At 47.4% G+C, this 21,161-nt stretch overlaps 1 protein-coding gene across 1 annotated transcript; it reads left to right on the forward strand.

The window, feature by feature from the left end:
• Positions 1–76: 76 nt before the first annotated feature.
• On the forward strand, positions 77–19,616 carry LOC110293875 (speedy protein E4A-like). The gene is made up of 8 exons (XM_021161728.1): positions 77–660; positions 9,743–9,815; positions 12,347–12,565; positions 13,179–13,237; positions 13,823–13,908; positions 17,158–17,326; positions 17,487–17,589; positions 19,215–19,616. Exons 2-7 carry the CDS (start codon positions 9,755–9,757, stop codon positions 17,544–17,546), a joined length of 654 nt encoding a protein of 217 aa, XP_021017387.1. The 5' UTR covers positions 77–660; positions 9,743–9,754; the 3' UTR covers positions 17,547–17,589; positions 19,215–19,616.
• Positions 19,617–21,161: the final 1,545 nt, after the last annotated feature.

The following is a 21,161-nucleotide window of genomic DNA, read 5'->3' on the forward strand; positions in this document are numbered from 1 at the left end:
GCCACTGCATCTAGGGATCCTCGCGCAAGAACTTACCTCCTCCCAGCAGTTTGGGGGAGGTGCTCTGAGAGCAATGGCTGCCTCCAGCCATGCTCTTACCTTCTTGTTTGTCCTCACTCCCTTTGAGCCTGGAGAAACCGCCTGCTGCGTGAAGTCCCAAGTCTTGTCCCTGGCCAGGGACTCCTAAAATAAGAGGAAGATTGTGTTAGAAGGAAAGGAAACTGAGTGTCATTCTCGATTAACCAAACTTCCTTGAAGTACTAGATACAAGAAATAACCAGCTGTGCTTTACAAAGAAGGAGGCACAAACACTTAATGGTGGGTTTCTAGAACATACGCCTAATGCCCAGAAACTCTAAAAACAGAACCAGAAAGAGAACACAGAAAGAAGAAAACACCTACCTGTAATGTAATCTCTGAAAGGTGATATTTAGGGCCAGGCGACAATGACAGTTTTCAACGATGGTTACATTATGATGAACGGCTCATCGAATTCTTACTGAATTAATGCAACGATGTTCTTGGCCTAGCTCTTCATAAAGACGTTGGCGTCAAAATTATTAACAAAGCCTGTCAATCGAAAAAGTTCTCTGCGCTGATGCAGAGAGTAACGTTTTCATCCTAGAAGAAGCACCAAGCACCTTGGAGCGCCAACCCTAGGTAAACTGCTGAGCAACCAGCAGGAGACAGAAACATCACAAATCCCTCTCAGATGCTGCAGGGCACACTTGATCTCAGGAGAAAGGGTGAGCCCTCCTCCTCGGAAGGCCTGTACTGCCATGGGGCACCTTATCCCAGGTTCTCACCTCACCTGGTAACTGAGGTGCCCACCTGAGCTGGAATCTCATGAACCAAAAGCTCCCCTTCCCCGTGGCAAGCAGGGAATTACATCTCTGAATGAGGGGCCTGGGCTAAACTCCCCAGCTGATAGGGAGATAGGAACACTTTTCTCAAAGTTTACATTGCACAGATGGGACTCAGGCCTTTCAGAAAAGGAATTCCTTGTTTGCAGTGAGGACATTCAAGCTCATATAATTTTTGTATTGAGAGAAGATATCAGTTTGTACAAACATTCAGAACAAGGGTTTGCCAGTCAACAGACTGAGATCCTTCTGCTCTGTGCAGATAGGAGATGCTCAACCTGTGTGGGCCATCCTAGGTCTACTGGCTGGACCAGCAGGCCTAGAGGCTTTCAGCTCCAAGTCCTGACCTAGGGCTCTATTGCCTCGGGCTTTAGAAACTAGACACTTAATGTCCTCGCCTTTAACCCACCAGTGACCCTGGCACCTGGCAGTTGTTGTAATATATGGCCTCCAGCAGAAGCAGCAGGCAGCAAGTGTCCCTGCTAGTGATATTGATCCTAGATGGACATCAGGTATAGTGACCTCTCGACTACGACGGACAGGAGTGGTACAGCTCTTGAGTCCAAGGTAGATTCATAAGTTCCCCAGGTGACAGGGTTGTTCTCTTCCTTGAGGTTTGCAATGCATAGGAGGGGCTCTTGGGTCTTTCAGAAAAAAGTTCTTGCTTGAAACAAGGGCAGAAAGCATATGTAACTAAAAAGGAGAGAGAGAGAGAGAGAGAGAGAGAGAGAGAGAGAGAGAGAGAGAGAGAGGTCAAAGAGACAATACAAATCTCTACTGTGAATGTTCTCAAGCAAACACTCTTTAAAGTGAGAAGGGTAGAACAGAGAAGCTGTCTTTACAAGCAAAATTTAATCTTTTATTTATACCTCCTTGCCTGAGGATGGAACTTAGGCCCTTCTGTAAGCTAGGCAGGGGCTCTACCACTGAGCCACACCCCAGCCCCTCACTGGGGAATTTCAGGCAGGGGCTCTACCACTGAGCCACGCCCCCAGCCCCTCACTGGGGGATTCTAGGCAGGGGCTCTACTATTGAACTGCATTCCTCAAACCAATCTTTTCTCAAACCATATAATGCAAACACAATATCCAAGAAGATGATAGAAATACTGAGTTAGAAGTAGTAATGTTGAAGGACTAATGGTCATAATATACTTACTGTAAGTATGTATTCTTGAGGCTGAAGCAATGGCTCGGTGGTTAAGAGCACTGGCTGCTCACCCAGGAAAACCCAAATTGGTTTGCCAGCACCCACATAGAGGCTCACAACTGACTGTGACTCCAGTCCTAGGGGATCTGGCACCCCCTTCTGGCATCCATGAGCACTGTATGCTCATGTTGCACAGTCAAACATGCAGACAAAATTTCAATATATATAATATGTTTTAAAAGATTTATTTATTTTCTTTATATGAGTACTCTGTAGCTGTCTTCACACACACCAGTAGAGGGCATCGGATCAGATCCCATTGCAGATGGTTGTGAGCCACCGTGTGGTTGCTGGGACTTGAACTCAGGACCTCCAGGAGAGCATCAGTGCTCTAAACCCGAGCCATCTCTCCAGCCCCCACATAATATGTTTTAAATGGGAAAAGAAACAATGTACTCTTGCAAGAGTACATGGATTATAAATACTATTATATAAACATTTCACACCAATTTTAAAGGAAAATTATGAAATTAAATAAAATACGAATCACCTCAGGTGCTCTTAAAGATACGGTCAACATCAAACTCCTCTTAGGCTAACAGCACGGTTTCCATGAAGATAGATGTAAAATTAAGCACGTATATTCTGAAAGCATGGGTGATGTTGGGCAAGTTAGATAAACTTTCTGCATGTCAGTTCCCTTGCTTGATATTAAAGGGTCATAATTCACCATCCTCTTTTTAGGTGGGTCAGACATCTGACCCCACTCCAGGGCCTCCCTGAGACAATAGAACATTCCATAGCTCTCCTACCCCAGGAATTCAGTATGAGCAGACTTTCATGTTGCTTGCTGCATAAACATACGATGTTGTCCAGAAACTGGCAAAAGAACCTGAATGGAATAATGAGCCATGAACCAAGACAGCATCACAGACCAGAAGCTGGAACTCAGAATGAAGGGTTCCAGGGTGTACCCTCACCTTGGAGGGAGTGGAGGAAGGAGGCTGCTTAGAAGGGATGCTTCCTAGCCAGTGACACGGTGGTGCATCAGGAGAGCCAGGTTTCAGCTGCAGCCGCCAATTATTACAGTGTGTTTGGGGCCATATTCTGGTGTTTAGTTTCTTTAACTAAAGGAGGGGCTCAGGGAGTAATTAGTCCCCTTGTCTCACACAGCAACTCCTCCTTACAAGGACTGACATTGCCATGACTGTAAAATGTGATTTAAAACAATCAACTCTATGGCCATGAAGCAAGCCAAGAGGGTGCACTTTGAGCTCTGTGTGTGCACCTGATGTGCGTATATAACGTATATATCAACATTTCATTCATTTTAGATTGTTCTCATTTGTGTATGAGTGTGCAGGCACATGCCATGATGCCCGTGTGGTCAAGAGAACAACCTTTGAGTAGTAGTAATGGAGTAGTTTCCCTTGCTCCACTTGTGTCTGAGGTGTGTCTTGTATTGTTCCAGTGCTGGGGCGCTCTGGGCTAGCTGGCCTGCATGCTTCCTGAAGGCAGACTCTTGGCCCACAAGCTTCTGGCAGCCTCTCCTCCTCCAGTCTTGCTGTAGGATGGCCAGGATTCCAGATAAGCCACCACATCTGGTTTGGGTTTTTTGTTTTGTTATGGGTTTCGTTTGTTTGTTTTGTTTTTACTTCAGTTCTGGGGATGTGACTCTCTCAGGCAATCTGGCTTTCATTGTAAAAGCTTTTATCCACAGAGCCACCTCCCTGGCCCTTCAGCTCATCTTAAAATTCAGTAATTGCGTGGATAAATCACATTTCGCTTATGCACGAATATGCTGGCAGACACTCCCTGATCTCCTGATAGACACTCCAAGTGTTCTCAACTTTTGCCTATAGTGAACAAGGTTATGGACATCCATGTCCAAGTTCCCGGGTACGTTCCTCTGTAGCGATCTACTGGGTGCTATCCAGGAGCAAAATGGCTGGTAATCCTGTGTTCCACTTTTTAAGGAGCCACCAACTCATTTTCCACAGTGGCTGTACAATTCCACAGTCCCAACCGCAATACAGTGTGCTCACCACACACTTGCCAACACTTGTTATTCTCCAATTTATTTATTTCAGCCATCCACGTTGGGTGTGAACCGGTATCTCCTGGTGATTTTCATAGGCATCCTACTTGTGAAGAACATGTCCTCTGGGGGATGGAGAGATGGGTCAATGATTAGGAGCACTGGCTGCTCTTCCAGAGGTCCAGGGTTCAGTTTCCAGCAACCACATGGTATCTCATAAATAGATAACTGTAGTCCCATGGTATCTGATAACCTCTTCTGGTGTGCAGATAAGACACCCATATACATAAACAAACAAACAAACAAACAAACAAACAAACAAACAAACAAACAAACATATCCATTTCACAACTGCCTATCAATTTATTACAAACTTTTCCTCATTTTTATCTATGTGTATGTGTGCCATGAACATGTTTTTGCATGTGCATGGATGCATGTGTGTTTACTCATGCTCATTCACATGTGTGTGCTTGCTTATGCATATGGAGGCCCATGTCAGAAATCACCCTAAATCATTCTTCTATCTCAGTGGTTCTCAACCTACGAGTATGTAGTGGCTATTCCTGGTTGTCAGCTTGACTATATTTGGAATGAACTACAATCCAGAATTGGAAGGCCCACCAGTGACCCTTATCTGGAGGCTGGGAGATAGAAGTTTCTGATCTGGATCTTGGTGTGGAGATCTTGAGCCATAGTGGCTATGGATTCCAGAAGATTAAATCTCTGACTTCAAGGTCATCTGGGATTAAATGTGTGGTGGAACACACCTTTAATCTGGGATACACCTTTCATCTGGGATTAAAGATGTGGTGGAACACACCTTTAATCCGGGCTACACCTCCTGCTGGTGACAATATAAGGAAGGACATTGGAAGAAGGCAGTCTTGCTCTTGCTCTTCGCCTGCTTGCTGTGTGAAACTGAGTAACTGCTAGATCCTTGGACTTCCATTCACAGCTGCGACTGAACCATTGTTGGGAATTGGACTGCAGATAGTAAGTCATCAATAAATTCCTTTACTATATAGAGACTATCCATAAGTCCTGTGACTCTAGAGAAACCTGACTAATACAGAAGTTGGTACCAGAAGTGGGGTGCTCAATTAGATGAATTAAATTCACTGGGTTTAGTCGGATTCCGAGGTAACAAGGGCCAGGTGGCAGCATTGAATCCCTGGAGACAAGGTGATCCTAGTTATTATAATGGACAGCATAGACAAAACAGTGTTTATAATAACATACCCAGTAATGGTCAGCACAGGAGAGGTGAGATTTATAATGGCATGACTCACTTGGACCTTTGGTACTGGCTAAACAATCGTGGTGTTTCCAGGAATGAAATACATAGGAAGCCTACTGCATATTTGTTTGATCTGTATAAGCAGAAAAATTCTCAAACAAATGAAAGAAAGGCTACATTAGATCGTGATAAACCGCAATCTCGGCCAGTGAATCAATTTCCAGATTTGAGCCAGTTTGCAGATCCGGAACCCCTTGAATGAAGGGGTGGCCAGGTTCCACTGAGGAAGGATCTTGATAAGACACCCAAAGGCTTTGCTGTTACCCTTTCTCCAGTTCTTCCCCAGAGGGACCTACAGCCTTTTACAAGGGTAACTGTGCAATGGGGAAAAGGAAATAATCAGACTTTTCGGGGTCTGCTGGATACTGGTTCTGAGTTGACACTGATCCCAGGAGATCCCAAGAAACATTGCGGCCCTCCAGTTAAAGTAGAGGCTTATGGAGGGCAGGTGATTAATGGAGTTTTGACTGATGTCCAACTCACAGTAGGTCCAGTAGGTCCCCGGACACATCCTGTGGTCATTTCCACAGTTTCAGAATGTATAATTGGGATAGATATACTCAGAAATTGGCAAAATTCTCATATTGGTTCCCTGAACTGTAGAGTGAGGGCTATTATGGTTGGAAAGGCTAAACAGAAGCCTTTAGAGTTGCCTCTGCCAAAGAAAATAGTGAATTAAAAACCGTATCATATTCCTGGAGGCATTGCAGAAATAACTGCCACTATCAAGGACTTGAAAGATGCAGGGGTGGTGGTTCCCACCACATCTCCCTTTAACTCTCCTATCTGGCCAGTGCAGAAGACAGATGGATCATGGAGAATGACAGTTGATTATCGAAAACTAAATCAGGTAGTAACTCCAATTGCAGCTGCTGTACCAGATGTAGTTTCGTTGCTTGAGCAAATTAACACATCTCCTGGCACCTGGTATGCGGCTATTGATCTGGCAAATGCCTTCTTCTCAGTACCTGTCCAAAAGGACCACCAGAAGCAATTTGCTTTCAGTTGGCAAGGCCAACAGTATACCTTCACAGTTTTGCCTCAAGGATATATTAACTCTCCTGCTCCGTGTCATAATTTAGTTAGAAGGGATCTTGATCGTTTGGCTCTTCCACAAGATATCACATTGGTGCACTATATTGATGACACTATGCTGATTGGACCAAGTGAGCAGGAAGTAGCAACCACTTTGGACTCATTGGTAACACATATGCGTATCAGAGGATGGGAAATAAATCCAACCAAAATTCAAGGACCATCTACCTCAGTGAAATTCTTAGGAGTCCAGTGGTGTGGGGCATGCAGAGATATTCCTTCTAAGGTGAAAGATAAGTTATTGCACCTGGCCCCTCCTACAACCAAGAAAGAAGCACAACATTTAGTGGGTCTATTTGGATTCTGGAGACAGCACATCCCTCACTTGGGTGTGTTACTCAGGCCTATTTACCAAGTGACTCGGAAAGCTGCTAGCTTTGTGCCTGGAACAGGAGAAGGCCCTTCAACAGGTCCAGGCTGCTGTGCAGGCTGCTCTACCACTTGGACCATATGACCCAGCAGACCCGATGGTACTTGAGGTGTCTGTGGCTGATAGAGATGCTGTTTGGAGCCTCTGGCAGGTCCCTGTAGGTGGATTACAGAAAAGACCTTTGGGATTTTGGAGCAAAGCTCTACTACCATCATCTGCAGACAACTATTCTCCCTTTGAAAAACAGCTCTTGGCCTGCTATTGGGCCTTAGTGGAAACTGAAGGCTGGGGCAGAGTTCTCCAGAAGGCAGTATATGCTTTGAATCAGCGTTCGATATATGGTACAGTTTCGCCCATAGCCAGGATTCATGGGTCCAGGAATCAAGGGGTGGAAAAGGGAATCGTTCCACTTACTATCACTCCTGGTGGCCCTCTAGGAAAAATTTTGCTTCCTGTCCCCATAACTCTAGGCTCTGCTGGCCTAGAAGTTTTGGCTCCAGAGGGGGGAGTGCTCCTACCAGGAGCTACAACAAACATTCCATTGAGCTGGAAGCTCAGACTTCCCCCTGGTCATTTTGGGCTTTTAATGCCCTAAACCAACAGGCTAAAAAAGGAATAACCCTGTTAGGAGGGGTGATAGATCCAGATTACCATGGGGAAATTGGATTACCTCTTCACAATTGAGGTAAACAAGATTATGTCTGGAATGTAGGAGATCCTTTAGGGTGTCTCTTAGTACTACCATGTCCTGTGATTAAAGTCAATGGGAAACTACAACAGCCTAATCCAAGCAGGATGACAAAGTACTCAGACCCATCAGGAATGAAGGTATGGGTCAATCCTCCAGGAAAAGAGCCAAGACCTGCTGAGGTGCTGGCTGAAGGTGAAGGGAATACAGAATGGGTAGTAGAGGAAGGTAGTTATAAATACCAATTAAGGCCACGTAACCAGTTGCAGAAATGAGGATTATAAAGTAATATGAATGCCCCTGTCTTACTTTGCTAACAAATATATTTGTCTTTCTTCCAATTTCTTTAACATCAATTTGTATTTAAGTTGAGACACTAAAAGGATGTTCCCAAGGGATATTGCCCCATTGTAAATTTACAAATGCGTTTGCGATTGTATGAGGGATAATTATATCATGTTAGGTGTATTCACAACCTTGTTATTGTTTCATGTGAACATGAGATATTATTTGTGTCAAGTTGACAAGGGGTGGATTGTAGTGGCTATTCCTGGTTGTCAACTTGACTATATTTGGAATGAACTACAATCCAGAATTGGGAGGTTCACCAGTGACCCTTATCTGGAGGCTGGGAGATAGAAGTTTCTGATCTGGATCTTGGTATGGAGATCTTGAGGCATAGTGGCTATGGATTCAAGAAGATTAAATCTCTGACTTCAAGGTCATCTGGGATTAAATGTGTGGTGGAACACACCTTTAATCCGGGCTACACCTCCTGCTGGTGACAATATAAGGAAGGACATTGAAAAGAAGGGAGTCTTGCTCTTGCTCCTTTGCCTGCTTGCTGTGTGAGACTGCTAGATCCTTGGACTTCCATTCACAGCTACTACTGAACCATTGTTGGGAACTGGGCTGCAGACTGTAAGTCATCAATAAATTCCTTTACTATATAGAGACTATCCATAAGTTCTGTGACTCTAGAGAACCCTGACTAATACAGAGTACAAACCCCTTTGAGGGCTGAGTGTCCATTTCACAGAGGTAGCCTAAGGCCATCTGCATATTTACATTACAATTCATAACAGTAACAAAATTATAGTTATGAAGTAGCAACGAAAATAATTTTATGGCTGAGGGTCCCCACAGTGTGAAGAACTGTATGGCCGCAGCATAGGGAAGGTTGAGAACTGCTGCTCCATCTTACTCAGTGACACTCAGTCTCTCCATCACGGTTTCTCAAATCAAGACCATGTCAGCGTGCGCAGTCTCACTCCACTTTGCTCTGGAGATCCCTTGTCTCTGCTGTCAGGGGCTGCAATTAGAGATGGGCCACCACACCCACCCAGATCCAAGCCACACCTGCTCATTGGTGATCTTAACTCTGGTCTTCACGCTTGCTTGTGCAGCACTTTAACTTCATGGTGGTCTCTCCAGCCTCTCATTTTACATCCATTCTCTCTCTCTCTCTCTCTCTCTCTCTCTCTCTCTCTCTCTCTCTCTCTCTGTGTGTGTGTGTGTGTAGACCAGAGGTCAATGTTATATGTCTTTCTCAATTACTCTCCATCTATTTTTGTTTTGTTTTGTTTTTCCAGACAGCAGGGTTTCTTTGTGTAGCCCTGGCTGTTCTGGAACTCACTCTGTAGACCAGGTTGTCCTTGAACTCTGAGATTCACCTGCCTTTGCCTCCTGAGTGCTGAGATTAAAGGCCTGCGCCACCACTTCCCTGCTCCATCTAAATTTTAAATAAAGGGCCTCTCATTGAACCTGGAGCTTGCTGATTCTGCTAGACTTGCCAGCCGGTGAGCCCCAGGAATCTTCCTGCCTCTGCCTCCCCAGCACAGGACTGTGGGTTAATGTAGTATACCTACTTGCCTTTTTCATTTTATAATGTGGGTGTTGAAGTCTGAACTCAGGTTCAGTGCAGCAAACACTTTAGCAACTAAGCAATCCATCTAGCGCCCCATACGTTTGTTTGTTTTTGAAACAGGCCTGAGCACTTAGCACAGGCTACCCTGGAGTCTGGAGTAATTCTCCTGTTTCAGTCTCTCCAATGTTGGGATTACAGGTGGATTCTCAGGTGGCTTGCTTAGGTTGGGCATGTGGGGACTTCTCTCCTACATTAGCAGGCCTGCGTGGAAAGGTCTTCATATCAGTCCCTGCCCTAGCTCTACCAGCCCCCCCTCACTGCTCTACTCTAGAGTAACAACTAGGACAGGAACTAATGGTTAACCCTTTGCAGGTAAGCTCGTGGATGGTCATGCCCTGGAGCTCGCCTCTGTGCACCATGCCGTCTAAATCTGCTTTCTTCAGTCGTAAGTACTGGGTCTTTCCACTTGTGAGAGTACAACCTCTCCACTCCCCTCCCCAGCCCCCTCAATCTCTCTGCTGTGGGAATTCATCCTGCTCATAACGGGAGCTTCTCTCTGTGGCTTCTGGGACGTGCCTGCTCCTGTATTTTTCCAGTTGAGGAAAAATTACAGCCAGGGGCTCTGAAGACAGTGCCATGATTCCAGGCTCCATGGGAGACCGGGCCTCAAAAAATGCAAGGTAGAGGGAAGACTGATGAAATTGCTCAATGGGTAAAAGCACCTGTTGCCAAACCTGACCATTTCAGATTGATCCTTGTGGCCCACGTGATCCAATGGGAGAGACGAGTCCTGCAGGCTGTCCTATGACTTCCATACCTGCTAACCCTACCCCCCCCAATAAAATTAAAATGTTTAATAAGATGGAGAGTGCCTGAGGAAGACCAGAAGTTTATCTCTGAATGCACATACATGCATATCCACACACACATGAATGCACACACATGCAAAGCAAAATATAATTTATTTGTGTATGTGTGTGTGTGCGCGCGCGCGCATGTGTGTTGCCTGCATGCCTGACTGCACACCACATGTGTGCAGTACCATTGCAGACCAGAAGAAGGCATCAGATCCTTGTGGTACTACAGTTACAGATGCTTGAGAACCACTGCATGGATGCTGGTAACCCCAGGCCCTCGGGAGGAGCAGTCAGTGCTCTCTCCTCCACTGAGCCATCTTTCCATCCCCATTAGTTTAAGTGGCAATGAGAAGAAACACAACCATGTCTCCATGACAACCTGTGTATGGAAGTGAGGAGGGAAGCCAGGCCCTGGCCATTTCCTTACTGGACATGGAATGTTCTCACTGAAGGGCTTTGTGTCCAGTGCATACTGTTCCTCCCTAATCTGGCCCATAGCATCTAGTTGCTGAGACCCAACTCAGTGACTTCCACTTAACAGCACTACTGGCTTCTCTAGACTGAGCCTTGTCTCTTCTTGTTTAGTGAATTGTAACGTCTGGATCTGGACTGTGAACTAGGACTTTCCAGGCTTGTGTGTGTGTGTGTGTCTGTGTGTGTCTGTGTGTCTCTGTGTCTGTATGTATGTATCTCTTTCTCTCAGGGTCTGATTTCCTAAAAACGTTATTTCCTAAATTTAAGAAAAAAATTTAAATATTAGCATGTGTGTGTGGTATGCATCCATGTCTATGCATGTGTGTGTGTGTGTAAGAATGCACACACACACACATGTATGAGTCAATGCATATGGAGACCAGAGGTTGACATCAGATGCCTGCCTTACTTACCCACCACATTTTCAGAGTCCCCTGAAATCAGAGCTCACCTGCTGGCCTAGCTAGCCAGATTGCCTGTAGGATTTCCCTGTCTCCATTTCTGAGCACTGGTATCACAGCAGGCAGCCATACCCACTGGCTTTCTGTGCAGGTGCTGGGGGTTTCAACTCCAGTCCTCATGCCCATGTGACAAGTGCTATCTGTGATGAGCCACACTGCAGTTTCTTGCATCTACCCCATTTGGTGAATGTGATGATCTGGGACAGAAAACCCAGACCCTGAAATTCCATCATGGGCAGACGGCCAGTTGTGCATTCCCTGCCCACCGTGCTCCAAGGGTGTCTCTAGGTAACAGCGGCACAAAAGGATGTGCTTCCCAGAGTAGTCAAAGGCAGCTGCTTACCACAGAGCAAGGGGTATAGACCCGACACGGAAAAAATGAGGGTGGGATACCCCAGCTGAGCCTCCCTCTGAAAAGCTGATGATACCACAGGCTTCTGCCGCACCATGAATGATGCGCCACTCTCCATGGGACAAGGCAGCCCAGTGGAACATGGTGTATTCACAGAGCTCCACTCTTGAGATCTCCTCAGACTTGGGCAAGGGACGCCAGGCGTGGATTCAGCCAGAGTCCAGGAGGAGGGCGGGAGAGATCAGAGTCCGGGATTTGTGGAAGAGGGAATACAGGTTGGGAGAATCGTGACTGCTGGCCAACTGTCATTGTGTTCTGAGGAACAGAGCCCTCAGCCTGGCATCACCAGGCCCTCACCTGGGGTGGTGGTGGATGGGGAGAGCTCAGGACTGGCAGGTGAGGGGACAGATGGAGAAGAGATGGGAGAGGGAGACAGTAGGGAGGAGGACAAAGAAGGAAGGAAGGGAAGAGGGTCTAGGATGAAGGCAGGGAGGACAGGGTGGTAGACTCAGGTGTCACATGGACTAAGACTCTGTAGAATGAGAAAAGAGGTTAGGCACTAAGAGACAAAGACAGGACAGAGAAGAGGAGACCCAAAAGGAGACTTCCTTTTTATGGGACAGTATCTCTCTAATGAGGAAGAATCTTGAGGGACATGGAGTGGGGACAGTGATAAAGTGAGGGAGTAGGTGGCTATCCACCCAGGGGGGAACTGCACAGTGGTTTGGGGGAAAGGCAGCAGCTGAAGAGGTTTGGAGTGTTTGGAGTACAGTGGGCAGGGTGGAGATCTTCAAAGCCTGAGCTTCACACTGGGCGGGCTTTCTTCACATAGAACCAAGGGTGGAAGCCACCCTCCAGCCTCCATCCAGCATCCAAAAGAGGAAGAGGGACGAGTCATCAGATTCTGAGGATGACCTGGCAGAGCTATTTGAACCTGATCCCCAGCCGGCGTGGTCAGTGGAGACGCCGTGCGTGCTTAGGATGATGCTGCAGAGGCGACGTGTGTCTACAGTGCGTCCTGAACACCACAAGGTCTTCACCAAATTGCTCGGTAAGAGACACCTTCACAGCTTGCCCCTTAAGCAAACGAGGGTCCTTGTAGTCAACACTCTTCCCTGTGGGAAAGCTGCCCTCACAGCCCCACGCTCTGTCAGTCCGAATAACTCGATGCTCAATCGATTCTCAGGGTCACACAGGTGAACTGGGCTTAGGCTAGCATTGGCACAGATCCACACGAGGACGAGAAGGTTGGTGCTCGCTGCCCCTGCTGTAACTTAGCTCTGACATTACTGAGCTGGGATGTTTCACCCACACAAGCACAACACACCCAGGATCATAATCTCATAGGACATCAGTTGGGAAGATCAGCTGTTGAGACATCTTGGTCCTTGGCTCTGGATGTAGCTCAGTGGCGGAGTCTTTTCCAGCATATGCCAGACCTTGGAATGATCCCAGAACTACATATATATGAAAGGCCTCTAAGCATATATACATACCACTGTATTCCAAGCCTCCTACCAAGAGGCTCCTTGCCATACCTATCTGCTCTATCCTTTGCTCCTATGTCTAGTCTGACCTGAACCCTCCCCCAGGGAGGTGGTTCTCCTGGCTCCAGCTCCCAGCCTGTTCCTGTTCACACTATAACAAGTGTGCTTCCTTCACAGAGGATCCCGTGGTGAAAAAATTCCTGACCTGGGACAAGATGCTGAGGGTGTCAGACAAGGTGAGGAGTCCTGCTCTGAGCTTGGCCTCCTGCTCCTGTCCTGAGCTGGCCGCCTACTCCTGTTCTGCATGGGGAGGGACCCCGCTGACCCACACTCCTCTGCCCCTCAGTGGTTTCATCTGAAGCCACACGGTCCTGGCCCTTGATCTCCTGCCAGTGTCTCTCTGCCAGGACTTGCAGCATCTTACAGAGTGGACAGGGGGCTCCTGCCTCACTGGAATCCTTGAGATCTGAGCCCAAGACCACCATCTTACCTTGGGAACTGCTTCTTCTCTCCCCACAGCTCTCTGGGTCCTTTGCTCCAGCTGGACAAGCTTCTTCTTGTTCCTGCTGGCCTAAACCCTCCCTCAGAACTGACCTAGAGCCAGCCATGCTCATACAGGCTGCAGCAAGCCATGCAGCCATGCAGCAGCAGCAGCAGGGGCACCTGCTCGTGCCCTTCCACCCTCCCCTGCCCACACTGCAGGCACCCAAACTCTAGGCTCCTCTCTGAACCTCAGGCCTGCCTCAGCCACCCTTCCTCTGTCCCCACATTCCTCATCTCCAGGGTGTAACCACTCTTCTCTTGTCTCCTCTCTCCATCAGTACCTCCTGTCTATGGTCATAGCTTATTTCAGCCGCGCTGGGCTCTTCTCCTGGCAGTACAGGCCAATCCACTTCTTCCTGGCTCTGTGAGTATTTTGCCTCCTCCCGCTGGTCAGTGTTTCCTGTCTTAGGTATAGGGTCTGGGGAAGTGAGGCTCTGACCCTTTATCTCTCATCCACACGGTTTTGTGGCTTTATGAGGAAAACCATGCGAATGTGCATTTTAAACCCGAGCAAGGTCCTGGAGAGATGGCTCGCATGGTGAAGCACTTGCTGCACATTCTCAAGGACCTGAGTTCAGATCCTCGGGACCCAAATGAAAAGGGATGGGTAGTCCCATGGGCTTGTCATCTGAAGGCTGGTGAAGAGACAGCAGGATCCCTGGGACTCACTCAGCAGCCAGCCTGACTCATTGGCAAGGCATGTGGCCTAGGGCAGATCCTATTTCAAAAAACAAGGTAGAGGGCTCTAGAGGATCAATACCTGATTTCACTTCTGGCCTCCGCACATACATGCTTGCACAAGCTACACTCACATATGCACACACACACACACACACCCCTCACTGAACAAGAGGCTGGACAGAGGTGGCTCAGCAGTTAAGAGGGCTTTTCCAGAGGGCTTGGATTTGATTCCAAGCATTCCCGGGGTGGCTCACAATTGTATGTAAACCTGGTTCCAAGGGCTCTGAGACCCTCTTCTGGCCTCCTTGGACACCAGGCGTGCACATGGTGCACTGACATACTTGCAGGGATGTGGTGGTTGGAATATGCTTGGCCCAGGGAGTAGCATTATTAGGAGATGTGGCCTTATTGGAGTAGGTGTGGCCTTGTTGGAGGACGTGTGTCACCGTGGGGGTGGGCTTTGAGACCCTCCTCCTAGTTGCCTGGAAGCCAGTCCTCTCTTGATTGCCTTCAGAACAAAATGTAGAACTCTCAGCTCCTCCAGGTCCATGTCTGCTTGGATACTATGATCATAGTGGTGAACCTGTAAGTCAGCCCCAGTTAAATATAGTCCTTTATAAAAGGTGGTCTGGCCACAGTGTCTGTTCACAGCAATAGAAACACAAAGACAAGGGAAAACACTCATGCACAAAAAAAGTAATAAAGTAAAATAAAATAAAATGATGAGAGGAGACGTTGTGAAAGGTCTGGGATTTGGGGTTCAAGAGAGACATTGAGGCAGATTTTCTCTTTTGAGTAAAAAATTTGTTAGAAGATCTATTGAATCCATGAGGAGGCTGATAGCTGTGGTGCCAGAATGGGGGTGGGGGTTCTGAGGATTTCAGGATCTGGAAGTGGCAATGGCTTCTCAGTGGTTGTTTTTTGTTGTTGTTGTTTTTGTTTTTGTTTTTGTTTTTGTTTTTGTTGTTGTTGTTGTTGTTGTACTTCTTCTCTTCCTCCTCCTCCTCCTTCTTCCTCTTCTCTTCCTTCTCCTTTTTCTTATTCTTCCCCTTCCTCCTCTTCCTCTCCTTTTTGTTCTTTTTCCTCTTCCCCTTCTTCTTCTTCTTCTTGTTCCTTGTCTTCTTCCCCATCTTCCTCTTCTTGTTCCCTGTTTTCTTCCTCCTTTTTCTCCTCCTTATTCTTGTCATTGTTTATGTTCGTCCTCCTTTTCTCCTGTTTTCCTCCCTCCAGGCCCCCCCAATCCTCCCTCCAGGCCCCCCATCCTCCCTCCAGGCCCCCCCATTCTCCCTCCAGCCCCCCCCCAATCCTCCATCTAGGCTGTTTCTGATTCCACAGTGAGAAGCGTGGAGGCGGAGCAGATGGAGGAAGAGAGGCATATTCGCCAGTGGTGGTGGTTGTGGGGTCTCTAAACTTGGAGAACTAAGAAACCTGGGTCCTTGAAAGCTAGAGCTTCAAGACAGGTTCTCAGAGGGCTGCTTGCTGGTGTTTTGTGTGAGTGGGAAGAGAGTGCATGGCTCTACGTGGCTGCATTCTGACACATAGGGCTGTCCCGATAGGAGAAGATGGAATTAACAACCCCATCCCCAAGTGCTGAGGTGCAGTGCTGGACACACACATGTCAGCCCATCTTCTCCCCTGGGTCCCATGACAAGTGTCCATCTCAGACCTCCTGACCCAGCACCAATCCCAGATAGAATGTTCCCTCCTGGTTTGCTTTGCTAGCCTGTCCCCAGTCCAGTGAGTCTGCTTTGTATGAAAACACAGGCAACTCACCCAGAGGCTTCCAAAGGACTGAATTAGGAATCCCTCTCCATCCCACACTGGAGGGCCCTGTGTGAACTCTACCCTCAGTCCTGGTGTTCTCCAGCCTGGTTCACCTAATGCCCTGACACTCTCCCTTCCTTCCTGGCTCCTTCCCAATGCCCTGTCCTCGATTTTATCTTGTGTTTTCTGTGCACGTGTCTCACACTTGTGTGCCTAAAGACCGTCATCTCCCTAAAAGTCAGCCCAAACAACCAGCAGGAGATGGTGCCTCCTGCAGCCTGTCAGTCACTCAGGAGGCTGCTGTTGAGAGATCTCGAGCTTAGGTATATGGGGAAGCTTGGGTAACATAGTGGGACATTTCAAATCAGACAAGCAAAAATGGGCAAATGCCCTCAGTTGCCTTCTTTGCTCTGGCTTTGCTCCAGCAGTAGTGCAATGGATCTCCCAGTATGGTATGATACATAGGACTGTAGTCTCTGCTCTGACCTCCCTTTCCTGAGTTCTATCACAGTGCACACAGTGAAGGCGAGGTCTTGGCATATATCCAATCATTCTGGGGACACCTTCATTCTGTTTATTTTGGGAATGTTTAGGCTGTGATCCTCAGTCAATGAAGGCATTTTGCCTTATCTATCACTTTCTTTCATTCATTCACTCACTCACTCATTCATTCGTTCACTCATTCATTCATTTGTTCATTCAGTCATCTGTTCACCAATTCATCCCACAAACCCCACAAAGTGCATTGTGCTTAACAGAACTCAGAAATGTTGGTTGAATTGATGTCCCATACTAACCAAGACCCCTATCAGCCACTGAAAGGAGAGGGTGACCAGGAAAGGAAACCAGGGTCGACCTGTTTTTAGGTGCTGAGCCTGACCTGACACCCACGTGTGCACACAACATGAGCCCAGGGAAGAGGGAAAGGATGGAGAAGGGAACCCGTGGATCATCTCGTGTTGAATGGGACAAGGACAGCGTTGCGATTTGAAGGCACTTTGTCTTCATCAGCTCCATGTGACAGGTGCCTTCAGATGGCCTCTATCCTCAATGGGGTGATCCATCATGCTGGAAAGGATTGATGGCATCCCATGATGAAATGCCCCCCCCCCCCAGCATCTTCTGTCTCCTCCTACATTGAGCCTTTTGTAACTGATTCCTTCCACAGCTACCTGGCCAATGACATGGAGGAGGACAACCAGGCCCCCAAGCAAGACATTTTTTACTTCCTCTATGGGAAGAGCTATGCCCAGCGCCCCATGTTCCACAAACTGCGCTTCCAGTTCATTCGGTCCATGGGCTGGAGGATCTGGGTGTCCCAGGAGGAGTGTGAAGAGGTGTGGGGAGTGAAGGGAAATGTGGGTGCAGGGAGAGAGGAATGGGGTTGAATGCGGGATGTGGGACTGGGGAATGGAAGAACTGGAAGGTGGGTCCAGGGGATGTAGGGTCTTCCAGGAGGGCCAGCATCTATTCTTCAAATTGTTCTGTTTGCTCCAGATCCAGGCTTATGACCCAGAGCTCTGGGTATGGACACGAGATCGTACTAAACTGACCTAGAACCCTAGGGTCATGGATACTCGAGGCCATCAGCCTGCCATAGGTATGTTCTTGCCTTGTTTAAAGCACGAGGACCTGATGCTCAGAACCCATGTCAAAAAACAGCCTGGCACTGTGGTGTGTACCTGTGGTCCCAGCCCTGGAGAGAAGGAGGTGGGCAGATCCCTGGGCCTGGCTGGATAACCAACCAAGATGAATTGGTGAGGACCAGGACAGTGAGAAGCAGTCTCAAAAAATCAGGCTGGGGCTGGAGAGATGAGAACTGTTCTTCCAGAGAACACAGGTTTGACTCCCAACACACACATGATGGCTCACAACCACCATGTAACTCCAGTTCTAGGGGACCTGACACCCCTTTATGGTCTCCAAGGGCATTGCAGGCACATGGTGCCTAGACATACACACACTCACACACAGACTCACACACTCACACCAGACACACACACACTCATATACACACTCACACAATACATATTCACACACTTACACACACACATTCACACACTCACATACACACACACTCACACAAGACACACACACTCATACACACACACTCATATATACACACTCACACACTTACATACACACACTAACACACATACCCACACACTCATACACACAGACTCCCACAGACTCATGCACCCTCACACACACATACACAAACTAAATTAAGGGGCAACGGGACAGCTCAGCAGGCAAAGGCACATGCTGAAATGTAAGTTTCAGCCCTGGGACCCTATGTTGGAGGGAAAGAACCAATTCCCACAGATTAGCCTCTGACCTCCACATCTGCCCCCTCCTAAGTAAATGGCAATAAAAATCTAAAACAAGCGACTGAAATTGGCCAAGTGTGGGTTGGTTCAAAGCCACAATCTGAGGTTCAACTCCACACCACAAGCAGAGGTTCCTTTGGTCCTTGCTGCCAAGCGGGTGCTGGGCCCACATGAGGCAGCCTAGGTGATTCTGGGGCTCTAGGTTAACTAGTCTGGAAACCGTACTTGTAACCAGGTTTAGAGGTAAAGAACCAAAGATCTGCTAGGCATGGTTTTGAAAGCCGCGAGTCCAGTACTCAAGAGGTAGAGGCCCACTAAATGTTCATGGTCCATCTGCATGGAATACTGCATCTTAGACCAGCCAGGGCTACATATAAGTCCCTGACTTAAAACAACAGGGGTCAGAGAGAACTCTGCTGGTAAGAGCTCTAGCTGTGCTTGCCAAAGACCCAATGGCTCGCTCACAATGGCTCCAGCTCCAGGAAGCTGATGCCTTCTTCTGACCCCCCCCCCACCGACATCTGTCTGTGTGTCTGTTTCTCTGTCTCTCTCATGTGTGTGTGCATGAACATGCGTGCGCGCGCGCGCACACACACACACACACACACACACACACACACACATTTTTAAAAATCTCACAGTGACAACAACCAAGAATGAAGAAGGGTCACAAGCCAAGGGTAGCTCTGTGGTATATATCACTTGTCTGCCACACAGGAGCCTGAGGATCTGAGCCCAGCACCACAGAACAAATAGACAAAAGAAAGAAGGATTAGAGATAAGGTCACACTTGCCAAGTGTTCCAGCCTCTAGTTAGGACTAACTACGGACATAATCATTCCTGCTTAGAGAATCACATGTACAAAGTCTGACATGGCTGCCCTCTACCTTCCAGATCCCTGTGCCCGAAGGAGATGCTCTATGCCAACATTAGGACTGCTGAGGGAAAGGAGAGAGGACTGACTATCTTCCATGGGAAACCTAGAAGAACCCAGACTCTTCCAGAAGGAGTGGGATGGAATCACCTCACTGCGCTCCTGGGAGCTGGGACCCCTGTAGGAGTCCCTGGAGGGGCCATGAGAAACCAGGATTCCTCCAGGCTCCATGCTTTCCAGAGGCACCATCTAAATGTTATCCCGAATGTCCTCGGTCCCCACCTCCCAACCGTAGCAGCTGAAGGCCCGTGGTTTCCTGTAATTGGTCTCCACTGCTCAGGCCATTTGAAGGAGGCACCTCAGGGCTCAGATGTGGAGGGAACTACCTTCAAAGTATAGCATTTGAGCTATATGTTTGTAATAGAAAGATTTAATATATTTCATAAAGTTTATTGTAGACTTCGAAAGTTTCCCATAGAATTATTTATTATGAACAGTTTTGAAATATTGTGGATTTGAAAACAGGCAGTTCTCCTGATTTTGTGATGGATAACATTCATATATGTAAATATTTTCACTGGAGGAGAAGATTTGGGGTTTTTAATCCTTTTGTTTGGGGATTTTGTTTGTTTGTTTTTGTTTTGGGGCAGAGCCTCACTATGAAGCCCAGATTGGCCCCGAACTTACAGAGATTCACCTTCCTCTGACTCCTCAGTGCTGGGATTAAGGGTGGTGTGTGCCCCTATGCCTTGTGAGTTTTTAAAAAAAATCTATTATAATTGAACATAGATTCTACTTAAAGATATATGCTTCATGTAAGTGAGAATTGTTTAAAGTTTATTCTTTATTATTGAGATGTGAAGAAGCAACACTTGTATCCGTTGATTTAAAGGTGAGATGTATTTTGAAAGAGCACATGTTTTAATAAATACTTTGTCAACACCTATTCTCTCATCTTTGCCTCTTATTTATTTGCTTATTTTCTTTTGTTTATTTTTTTTTCTGTTTTATGCGTATGGCTGTTTTGCCTGCATGGATGCTTGTGCAGCAGATGCATGCAGTGCCCACATAGGCCAGAAGAAGGCACTGGATCCTCTGGGACCAGAGTTACAGACAGTTGTGAGCCACGAAGTAAATGCTGGGAATTGAACCCAGGTCCTCTGGAAGAGCAGCCAGTGCTATGACCTGTGCCAAGCCATCTCTCCAGCCCCTTGTTTATTTATTTTAACCATATCTTCTTCACTGCCTCCTCATATTGTATGTTTTTAATTTTTACACATATGCATGTGCACATGTGCCATGTGTGAAGGTCAGAGGACAATTGGGGTCTCAGGAGTTGGTTTCCTCCCCCTGTATGAGGCCTGCGGACGAACTCAGGACATCAGGCTTGGTGGACAGTGCTCTGGCCCATTGAGTCTTTCCATGTTATATTTTTTTTAAAAAAGAACCCAGGCAGCATTTCCTGCAGGTGAATATGGTAAAGGTGGCCTGCACCCTGCTCTTGAGCCTCTGATCCTGGCAATCTTAACTGTTTGTTGCTCAGTGTTGTTTAACAGAATTCTGCTCATCTGACCAAATTTTTAACTCCTAAGAATCCTGATGTCATTTACATATGTGTTTCTCTCTGTTTTTGTTTTGTTTTGTTTGAGATGGGGCCTCATCTATATCCTCAGCTGGCCTCAAATGAGACATGTAACTGAGAAGGACCTTGAACTTCCAATGCCTCTGCCTCTGCCCCTGGTGCCCTGATCTTGCAGGTATACATCTTCACTCTCAGTATCTGCTCGGCTGGGGGGTGACACCCTGGTGACCCTGGTGTGGTGGTTTGAATAAGGACGGCCCCCATGTATTTGAATAGTTGGCCCATAGCGAGTGACACTATTAGGAGGGTGGCCTTGTTGGAGGAGGTGTGTCACTGTGGGGGTGGGGTTTGAGGTCCTATGCTCAAGCTCATCAAGAAGATGAGA

This window comes from Mus caroli, unplaced genomic scaffold (assembly GCF_978045245.1).
Source record: "Mus caroli unplaced genomic scaffold, Mus_caroli_1 scaffold_4, whole genome shotgun sequence".
Lineage (NCBI taxonomy): Eukaryota > Metazoa > Chordata > Mammalia > Rodentia > Muridae > Mus > Mus caroli.

Bases quoted from the DNA above. Each gene is read 5' to 3' on its own strand.
- LOC110293875 (XM_021161728.1), top strand. From the start codon at position 9,755: ATGGTCATGCCCTGGAGCTCGCCTCTGTGCACCATGCCGTCTAAATCT. The intron at 12,566-13,178 runs GTAAGAGACACC...CTTCCTTCACAG, and splicing joins GGTCTTCACCAAATTGCTCG to AGGATCCCGTGGTGAAAAAA. The intron at 13,238-13,822 runs GTGAGGAGTCCT...TCTCTCCATCAG, and splicing joins TGCTGAGGGTGTCAGACAAG to TACCTCCTGTCTATGGTCAT.